Source organism: Impatiens glandulifera, chromosome 4, assembly GCF_907164915.1.
Source record: "Impatiens glandulifera chromosome 4, dImpGla2.1, whole genome shotgun sequence".
Classification (NCBI taxonomy): domain Eukaryota; kingdom Viridiplantae; phylum Streptophyta; class Magnoliopsida; order Ericales; family Balsaminaceae; genus Impatiens; species Impatiens glandulifera.
The window spans coordinates 58,372,356-58,383,822 of record NC_061865.1 but is presented as its reverse complement, the minus strand read 5'-3'; the positions used below and the strand labels follow the sequence as shown (position 1 = coordinate 58,383,822).

The window sequence follows — 11,467 nt, the reverse complement described above, 5'->3', positions numbered from 1 at the left end:
AAAAGGATATTTTTATATCGGAATACGTAATGTTGGATTAAGTTTAAGAGAACTTACGTCTACATCAATTCTAGGAGATTTGTTAAGTTCTTGAGTAGGGATATCAAATTCTTTATTTTAACTTGTTTATTAATATTAATTTATATTTAGATTTGTTAAGTTCTTGAGTATAAATATCAAATTCTTTATTTTAACTTGTTTATTAATATTAATTTATATTTTCTTATAAAATTTTGAAATAGTTTAAAATTAAGAAATATAAAATACTATTATTATATGATTTACAAAATTTTATATAAATAAATCTTATTTATATATTAATTAAAATATATGTATTATTATTATAAAATAAGTTAAAGGTGAGGCCAGGGATTGATCACCTGACCTCATATTCGCATTTCAATAACATAGCCAACTGGGCTAAGACTCACAAGTCAAACACATATATAAAAAAAAATTCTTTTAGGATTTTAATTTAGGTGGGGCTGGAGCCCCCCCTAGCCCATGGGTGGCTCCGCCCCTGGTGTACTCTGACGATGTTTAATGACGATGGAAAACACTTTATGCGTTATATCTTTTGTGCTAGTTAAAATACGTTTCTTACCCCATTAAATTTTAGCTATTTAAAAATTTGGATTATCATTTTTGTTTACTGTAAAAACTCGATTATTTAATAAACTCTTTAAGATAATATTTTTGGCCTGTCCCAACTCGGAGATAGGGTGCTAAATTAATAATTAGCTAAAATTATAAGATAATACATTTTTGATAATTTTTTTAGACCTCATATAAAATATAAAATAATAACCTTATATATAACATATTACATGAATGATTTATGAAGATTTTTAAAAATTGTGTCTTTTGTTTTTTTGTTGAAATCAATTTTCCCTTGAATGTCGTCTCTAATTTTCCTTAGCTTGGTAAAAATTTCTGGTGTTGTTTTCTCATATCTCAACAAGAAATTGTTCAATGTGATTGGCGCTTTAATAGCTTCGTTTCGCGAAGGGGGCTCCATTGTAGAACTTTCATCATCTTCTTCATCGATATCATCTTTATTAATTCCAATAACGCTTTCAATAATTTATTCATCAGTCAACAACTGTGCAACTACATTTTCTTTTGGGTAAGTCAGAACATCTTCGACATCCATTGCATTGCGATAACCCAACTCTTTGATCAAATTCTTGAGTTCTTGAGTGCTTTCACCACCTTCATCTGAGTTCTCAAAAGTCATATTATCTGTTGATCGAAGTTTACAATGACGAAAGCAGTTTGCAATTGTATTTGCACGAACATCCATAGTCCATGCTGAAATTGCAAGATTCATTGCATCTAACACATTTATTTTTGCTGGATTTGGAACCCCTAATTCATAACCCTCCAAAAGACTTCTATAAAATCGACGACGATAATGCATCTTAAAAGCTCGTATGATCCCCGTGTCACAAGGTTGAATTTTTGAAGTTGTGTTTGGTGGAAAAAAAAAAAAATTCAACATTTCGTAATCCTTCAATAATTTTTGGATGAGCAGGGCAATTATCCACATTCAAGAGAATTTTTCTTCCAACGATGAATTTTTGAAGTTGTGTTTGTTGTTTTTTTTGTTTTTTTCACACCTTTAAGATGAGAAATCATGTTGTGTGTATGATTTGTTTGTTTAACCTACGGTATTTTGATCTTGTTTATATAAAAAATATTTTTAATGTCCAAAAAGTGATACATTGAACACAAGAAACATAATAAGGTGGGAGATTGAAGATTTCTTTCAAATTAGGTCATTCATTTAATATACAGTACATGCATTTTATACAATAATTAAGTGAAATCTTAAAGATGTTTATAAATTAATTATTTTACTATAAATTAATAAAATACTAATTAATATATATATTAATTTATCGATTAATTAATAACTCTTTTAATTAATAAATTTTAGTCGTCCCAAGTGTATTATTTTATAGAGTTTTTACTCTTTTAATTAATAAATTTAACTATTTTTCAAAATTTTAGACATTTTAATAGTTTAAAATATTAAATAAATGTCGATGACAATGATTGATGTCAAAATTGTAGAAAATGTTATTAGAGAAATATCAATTAAAGAGTTATATTTAAATCTAAAACTAATTTTTATTAATTATTAGGATATTTTTATTTTCAATTTTTCTAAAAATAGTTTAGAGCCTCTAAATGTTAAATGACATTTAAAATAAAAATATCAAAACCAACGTGCCTAAGATTCATTGGACCGGGCGTTGTGAACCGCTAATTCGTAGAGAGCGGTTCAACCATTGGTTAACACGGGGCGAGACACATGGGTGAAAGAGCAAGACACATGTGAATTAGACGGTGGATGTCAGCAAGACCAAAACTGCACTTCAACCCTGAATCCAAGGACATTGGGAGATTTGTCACGTCGTTTAAAACATGTTGGTTATGCTCCAGAGGGTCATTCAATCGGTAAAGACTTCAACGACATGAAATGCCATTTTCAATAAAAAAAATTGATTTTGATCGAGACTTTTTTAAATTGAAAATTTTAAGTTTATTATATTTTAAATAATTAACGCATTAATGCAAGTCGGGTTGTTATTTTAGGATGTTCTTTCACAGGGGCGGAGCCAGGATAAAAAAATTACATGAGACTGACTCCAACTTGCATCTCAGATTTAACTTTCTATACTCCGTTTTTTTTTTCAATAAAATTTTCACGATTATTCAAAGATGGAGACTCGGCATGCCCTCTCAATGCACACGCTTGCAAAGTGAGCCACCGAGTGTTTTCAATAGTTGCTGTAAGCTGTAATCTGTTATTTTGTTTTCATCTGAATACTATGCATTCAGTACTTTGTCAATATGATAAGGATATTCATTAGATTAATCAAGATATTCAACTGCCCTATTATGTGGTGAAATATTACATCCTATATGCATAACAAAAGAGTATATATCCCCATCATTAACTCACTTTCAATATTTGAATTCATCTATTGTAAATGTAGGTTTTTGGGGTTGCTTATGTTCAAACAAGAAACATGGGAAACAAAAAGTAGCATTTTTCAAAAAGAGTATTCTAACCAAGTAAATTTCTTAAACCAATGACTTTGGAACCGTCAATTTTGATTTTCAAATTTGGTCGGCGGGTACTAATCCTTAATAGGTTGATATGACCCCATCTTATATAAGCTCGTTTAATTTAATCCATTTTATTAAAAGGATATTTCCATATCGGAATACGTAATGCTGGATCAAGTTTAAGAGAACTTACATCAACATCAATTCTAGGAGATTTGTTAGGTTTTTGAGGAGGGATATCAAATTCTTTATTTAAATACCGAATCAAACCAATGTAACTATTTTATCTTGTTTATTAATATTAATTTATATTTTCTTATAAAATTTTGAAATAGTTTAAAATTAAAAAAATATAAAACACTATTATTATTTTAATTTTTATATTTTACCCTTATAAATAATTTGTATTATTAATTATATTAAAATAAATAAAAATAACTTTTTATACTTTATTTATATAAATAAATCTTATTTATATATTAATTAAAATTTATGAATTATTATAAATATTTGTATATTAGAAAATATTGTTAGTATAAAATAAAATAATTATGAATTAATTTATAGATAAAAACTATATTTTAAAATATAATAAATTAAAGTTATTTATATATTAATTAAATTTTATGTATATTAGAAAATATTGTTGGTATAAAATAAAATAATTATGAATTAATTTTTAGATAAAAATAATATTAAAGGCAATGCCAGGGTTTGATCACCTTCACAATTTAGTCATATAGGCAACTGGGCTAAGAGCTATTTGTGTAATATATATATAAAATGTTTTGTTTTAATATTTTAATTTAGGTGAGGCTAGAGCCCACCCTAGTCCATGTGTGGCTCCCCTTTTCTTTCAATTTAATATTAAATTTGTTTGTGCTCTTTCCATGTTTTTTTACTTAAAAAAAATAAGAAATAATATATTAGTTAGTTTTGAATATATAATAAAAGTAGTGTTAAACACATTATATATTTTAAATAATATATACAACTCTAATTAATAACGAAATTAATACTAAGGATATAGACACTCATATTTTGCAGCATGATATTTATAATTTTAAATATATATATATATATATATATATATATATATATATATATATATATATATATATATATATATATATATGAACTAATTGAGTTTAATAATGAAAATATGTATGTTTATTATTTAATTATATTGTGTTAGTTTGTAAAAAAAAGAAAAGAGAGACATTGCATGTCAAACATGGTCTAGGTGTAATTAGGAATCATGACCACAAAATAACATTCCAAACAAGGCCGTAATATAAAGCGCGACAGTCATTTCTCATATGTAACCAAGCACCGAATAAGATCAAAATTTCTCAAATATTATATTTTTCTTCCATAATTTATAGAAAAGTAATTAGGTGGCGACTCTAAAAAATCAAAACTAGTTTAAATCAATGTTTTAAATTCATTCTATTCAAATATACCATTTTATTTCTTCGTATCACTCAAAACTCGAGAGAAATGTAAGTAATGGGCCTGTTATCGAGTAACGAAGTGTCGATTTTGAGTTAAAACGTACAACTTAGTAAAAATAGATAATTTACGTAAATTATTTAAAACTAGCAAGATCTTCGTGCGATGCACACGAATAAAAATATATTGTTACAACGTTCCACGTTCATCAAATTTAGTGTTGAATTTAAAATATAAAGTGTTATTAGCCTAGTTGGTTAAAAGGTTTTTGCTAGGTGCGAGTTCAAAACATACCTATAACATTTTTAATTTTATTTTTAACCGTTATAAGTTTATGGACGGGTCAACCAAGAATCGACCCAAATATCTATTTACTCTCAAATATATATCCAAATTAACCACAACTCTCGACCCGGTAATTCAGATACTTTTAAAATTAAGCTTTATATATATATATATATATATATATATATATATATATATATATATATATATATATATATATATATATATATATATATATATATATATATATATATATATTAGTTAAAAAGTTAAAACTTATATGGTTAAAATGTCCCGTGTTCATCAAATTTGGTGTTAAATTTAAAATATAAAATATTTTTAGCCTATTTGGTTAAATGGTTATATTTGTTTGGTTAGGTTGCAAATTATAAATATACCTATAACATTTTTAATTTTATTTTTAATTGTTTTAAGTTTATGAGCGGGTCAATTGACAATCCGACCTAAATATTCATTTACTCTCACATATATATTCAAATTAACCACAACTTTTTTTTACGACAATCCAGACACTTTTAAAATTAAGTATTATATTATATATATATACATATAAACAAGATATCGATCATCTATAAGCATAATTACAATATATTAATACATGCAAAATTAAAAATATAAAATTTATATAAAATTGTTTTGTACAGCTAAATGAAATAGAGTTTATTTAAAATTATAAAAGTATAATTTAAAAAAATATTAGTTATATATATATATAATATAATTAATATATTTATTTTTACTATAACAACTTAAAAAAATTATATATATTTAATTAAGATAACATTATACAAAATTTATATTTATAAAATTAATTATATTAATTTAATGAATCAATTAAATTTAATTTATAAATATATAATTTTAAAATTTATAAACTTATCGTAAATTATTAATTGTAAAAATTCAACTAATTTAAAATGATGGATAAGCCCAATATTTGAGGGAGCCCATCTTTATCTATCAAACAAAGCCTTTTTTATTTATTTTTGTAACCCTAGAATCAACCCGCCTCTATTAGTTCATATTCGAACCCTAGCAGCCGCCTCCATTAATTCATATTTGAACCCTAGCAGCCGCCTCCACTAATCCATATATAAACCCTAGCAGCTAATCCATCATATATAAACCTTAAGCAGCTGCAACTTCATTTTCTATCACCTCTACCTCAACCTTCATATATAACAAAGCTGTCCTTATTTGATTTTCGTAGTTTCTTCCTTCCTTTTAATCGGTTACCATTGAATCTATGGTTTCAATACATTTATTCAATGCGTTTTTCAAGTACTCAGGTTCTTATTTAACTTTGTTTTAAATCTGGTTCAACTATCAATAATATTTTATAAAATTTACTAATATTTTATTTTTATTTTTTAATTAGACAAGAAATAGAATGTCACCTTAAACTTAATATACTTTAGATGAAATTTTATCTCTGTACTACTTTGGTGAAGTTGTTACTTTGTTGAGGTTAAAATGGGACAAAGGGTTAAGCACATAACACGCAAACACCCTTAATCATTTAATTAGGCACATAATTTGTTGTTTGACGGGTTCAAATTCATGAACTCAAGAAGGCTGAGAATATCCACCTTTTGTTATCTTTGCAACAAGAGGTGAATATCTTCATCATTCTTGACATGTCCTTGAGTTCGATCCCATCAGGCCAAGTTCTGCGCCTAATTAGATGATTAAATGTGTTGCGGGCTATTTGTTTAACTTTTGTGAACACTACTATTATACTTTTGTGAACACTACTATTATGTATGTTTTAAAATATATTATTTTTGATAATTTCATTTGAACCAATAAATAAATAAAATATAAAAAATGTAATTAGATATTGGTGTAACATTTTATGAAGCTATTATTTATACACTAAAAGTTACAAATAAACCACTCAAAATAATTTTGAAAAAAATCATTAAAAAAAAATTATTCACAAAAAAAAAGTTCTATATAAATAATTCAACTTTGTAAATAAATAAATAAATAAAATCTATATAAACTATGTATATTTTTAAACTCTATCTGTATTAATGTACAATTGTTTTATTTAATTAGTTTAGGTTTAGCCATTATAAACTAATTAAGTTATTTGGGCCCCCAAATATTTATTTTATGAAATAAGCCCGTTATTTATTTATCTATCTAACCCTAGCTTATAATTAATCAATATTTAACCTAGCAACCGCAGCCATCCCATATATATAAACCCTAGCAGCAGCTTCATCTTCCACAGCCGCACAGGCTCATCATCATCCTCTTCTCTCTCCTTCGAAGCTCTCATCAATGGCGTCCTTCTCTCTCTATATGTATCTTCTCAAACTCTGTATATATTATTGAAGTCAGATCCATTCATCCAGCCATTACCATCGTTTCTAAGCTAGAAGTTGCTTCACTCTTTTACGAATATGAGCTCTTGACAAAACCTAGCTAGGGTTCTTTCATTTCTCTGTCTGTCTGGATTAATTCATATGAAGATTTACTGCCGATCAATTTATCTGTCAGCAACAACAATGGAGGATGGACGCAATGGAAACCTTACTTAAAAGCTTTATTTGAAAAAGATGAACCAACTTTTAACTTAGAATCTATGGTAATTTTTGTATGATGATTCATAATATATTTCTTTTAATAAAAATTACAGTTTGATGTTTTGTTTATTTTTTATTTAAATGAATTTAAGAAAGTTGAAGAAGAAATTATTGATCTTTGAAAATTGTATTAGTTTTTAAAAAAAATGATATGATGCTAAATAAATCAAAATACAATATGGATGAAAAGTAATTAAAGATTATAATTTGAAATGCGCCTTAATTTTATTTGATTTTTGAAATATATTATCCTATGATATATTATTTGAAGAAAATTAATCAATAATGAAAAGTAAAGAGATTTTGTATTGGGTTTAATTTTTATAATAGGATAGTGTTATTGACTGTACCAACTAAATTAATTTAAAATTAAGCATTATTATATATATATAATTATTATATATATAAATTAGTTATTTTTAATTTGTGTTTAAGTAAAAGTTTTCTTTTATGTCTATATTATATTCCTAAATAAGATATACCATTTAACATTTAAGGTTAAGCAAAGATAATTTAGCGACGAGAAACATATAAAAGTATTTTTTTTTTCTTCTAGATTGGTATAGGGCAATCCAACTATTAAGACCCAAATTATTGATAAGTTGTATTACGAAAGGTTACACATAAAATGTTTTAAAATAATAATAATAATTGGACCACAATCAATAATAAAGTTTAAATTTTGATATTTTTTTCTCTAATGAATATTCTTTATAGTATGCAACACTTCTTCTTTATTTTTTATATTTGATATGTGATTTATTAATTAGTATTTTCAGATGAAATATAAGAATTAAATCTCTAAAAAAAGTAAAACATTAAATAAATCAAAATGAAATATTAAATTTTAGTCTATATATATTTATTTTATAAATATACATTTTCAAAGATCCAATATTTCTTCTTCCAATAATTGGACCACAACCAATAATAATGTTTAAAGTTTGATATATTTTTTTTCTTTCAAGAATATTCTTTACAGTTTGCAACACTATTTATTTTCTTAATTTTTTTTATATTTAACATGTGATTTATCTAGTTAGAGAAAAAATGTTTTTGAGAAAGGAGAAGAGCTAATAAACTAAAATTAGTATTGAAAATGAAATATAAGAATTAAATCTTAAAAAATTAAACATTAAATCAATCAAAATGAAATATTAAATTTGAGTGTATATTTTTTTTATAAAATATAAAAGTAATATTAAATATTAATAATTTGAATTCATTTTTAAAAGTTATTATTGTAATTTTAAAAGATAGAGAAACTAGCATTTTCATAATGTAATGACATTTATTTCAATTCTACACTATTCTAAATAAGAATTAAATCTATAAGTCTTTTAAACATGGATTTTTTATACTTATAATAGTGAGTTATGTTTTGTGTAATATAGTTAAAATTCTAATTCGATTTTTAATAAAAATAAAAATAAAAGTAAAGGCAAAGTGAAGAGTTATAATAGTACAATTATTGTGCTTATTTTCTAGAAATAATATAATTAAGTTTAATTTAAGAAAAAAAAAATAAATTTTAAATAATTTAATCTATATATATAATAATGCTTAATTTTTAAAGTGTTCAAATTATAGCTGTGGTTAATTTGAATATTTATGTAAAAATAAATTTAAAAATATTATTTGTAGGTTTTGAACTTGCAACATAATAAAACAAGTACAACCCTTTAACCAACTCTAGAAATGTTGTATGCTAGCAAGTCCGGACTGAGAAATGTTGTCTGCTGGCAAGCCCGGACCGAGAAATGTTGTCTGCTGGCAAGCTCGAACCGAGAAATGTTGTTGGACCCTAAACCATAAACCCTAAACCCTATAAGGCCCAGCCATCATCCACAACTTTCTTTGAAGACTTTTGCTAGCTATATTCCGACTATCTCGAAGCAACCCACATGCCAGAATCCCCTCTCGTGCGCAGCCATGTATTCTCAGAAAGAATCATGTCGTCCTTACTATGTCTGGACCTGGTAAGTTTCCCAATGTTGTTGGCTGGCTAAGTCTGGACCGAGGAATGTTGTCTGCTGGCAAGTCCGGACCGAGAAATGTTGTCTGCTGGCTAAGTCCGGACCGAGAAATGTTGTCTGCTGGCAAGTCCGGACCGAGAAATGTTGTCTACTGGCAAGCCCGGACTGAGAAATGTTGTCTGCTGGCATTAAAGGCGTTCAGTCATAATCCGACGCACGGTAGCTTCGCGCCACTAGCTTTTCAACCAAACGCGATGAACAATTGTGCGAATCAACGGTTCCTCTCGTACTAGGTTGAATTACTATTGCGATACTGTCATCATTAGGGTAAAACTAACCTGTCTCACGACGGTCTAAACCCAGCTCACGTTCCCTGTTGGTGGGTATGAGGGAAAAAATAAAAAATAAATTAATTATTAGTGTTACAAAACGGAAATTAATTAGGAAGGTATATTATAAATATGAGAGAGAAATAAATATAAAAGTAAAATTTGTAATTTTATTTTAAGTTTAATAAATTATTTAAACGTTATTATATATAATATATTATATATAGGATTATTATGTATATTATAAATATAAGTTTATATAAAATTAAAGAAGAAAAATAATATGTATAATTAGGAAAGAAAAATTAGTAAAATAAAATAAAAATTAATTAGAAAAGATAAATTAATAATTATGGTATGAGAGATAAATTAGTAATTATGAATAAGTAATTATGACAAGAGAGAGAAACATTTATAATTTTTAATAAATTATTTAAACATTATTATATATAATATATTATATATAGGATTATTATGTATATTATAAATATATATATATATATAATATTAAATATAAGTTTATATAAAATTAAAGAAGAAAAATAATATGTATAATTAGGAAAGAAAAATTAGTAAAATAAAATAAAAATTAATTAGAAAAGATAAATTAATAATTATGGTATGAGAGATAAATTGGTAATTATGAATAAGTAATTATGACAAAAGAGAGAAATATTTATAATTTTTAATAAATTATTTAAACGTTATTATATATAATATATTATATATAGGATTATTATGTATATTATAAATATATATATATATATATATATATATATAATATTAAATATAAGTTTATATAAAATTAAAGAAGAAAAATAATATGTATAATTAGGAAAGAAAAATTAGTAAAATAAAATAAAAATTAATTAGAAAAGATAAATTAATAATTATGGTATGAGAGATAAATTAGTAATTATGAATAAGTAATTATGACAAAAGAGAGAAACATTTATAAATTATAATAAGCCTATGAATATGTGGTGAGAGCATGAATATCACCCTACATTCTATTTCTTAAGCATCATTAGATATATATAGATAATGATGCTTAATGTTTAAAGTGTCCGGATTGCCGGGTCGAGAGTTGTGGTTAATTTGGATATTTATGTTAGAGTAAATGGATACTTGGGTCGGATTGTGGGTCGAGAGTTGTGGTTAATTTGGATATTTATGTTAGAGTAAATGGATACTTGGGTCGGATTGTGGGTTGACCCACCCATAAACTTAAAACGGTTAAAAATAAATTTAAAAATGTTATTTGTAGGTTTCGAACTTGCAACCTGTACAATTTTTTAACCAACTAGGCTAACAACACTTTATATTTAAAATTCAACACCAAATTTGATTAACGCGAGACATTTTAACAATAAAAGTTCCGGATTGCCGGGTCGAGAGCTGTGGTTAATTTGGATATTTATGTTAGAGTAAATGGATACTTGGGTCGGATTGTGGGTTGACCCGTCCATAAACTTAAAACGGTTAAAAATAAATTTAAACTTAAAACGGTTAAAAATAAATTTAAACTTAAAACGGTTAAAAATAAATTTAAAAATATTATTTATAGGTTTCGAACTTGCAACCTAACAAAACAAGTACAACCTTTTAACCAACTAGGCTAACAACACTTTATATTTATGATTCAACACCAAATTTGATGAACGCGAAACATTTTAATTGACAAAATGAACATATAAAGTCACGAAATGAGAGATTCATTCGAAAAAAACAT

The 11,467-nt window shown here is 25.5% G+C and overlaps 1 protein-coding gene across 1 annotated transcript; it reads right to left on the bottom strand.

The window, feature by feature from the left end:
* Window positions 1-962: 962 nt before the first annotated feature.
* Window positions 963-1,434, bottom strand: LOC124933556. The gene has a single exon (XM_047473973.1). It carries the CDS (start codon window positions 1,418-1,420, stop codon window positions 1,085-1,087), a length of 336 nt encoding a protein of 111 aa, XP_047329929.1. The 5' UTR covers window positions 1,421-1,434; the 3' UTR covers window positions 963-1,084.
* Window positions 1,435-11,467: the final 10,033 nt, after the last annotated feature.

What these genes read in the sequence shown, in the direction of transcription:
- LOC124933556 (XM_047473973.1), bottom strand. Translation starts at nt 1,420, where the DNA reads ATGCATTATCGTCGTCGATTTTATAGAAGTCTTTTGGAGGGTTATGAA.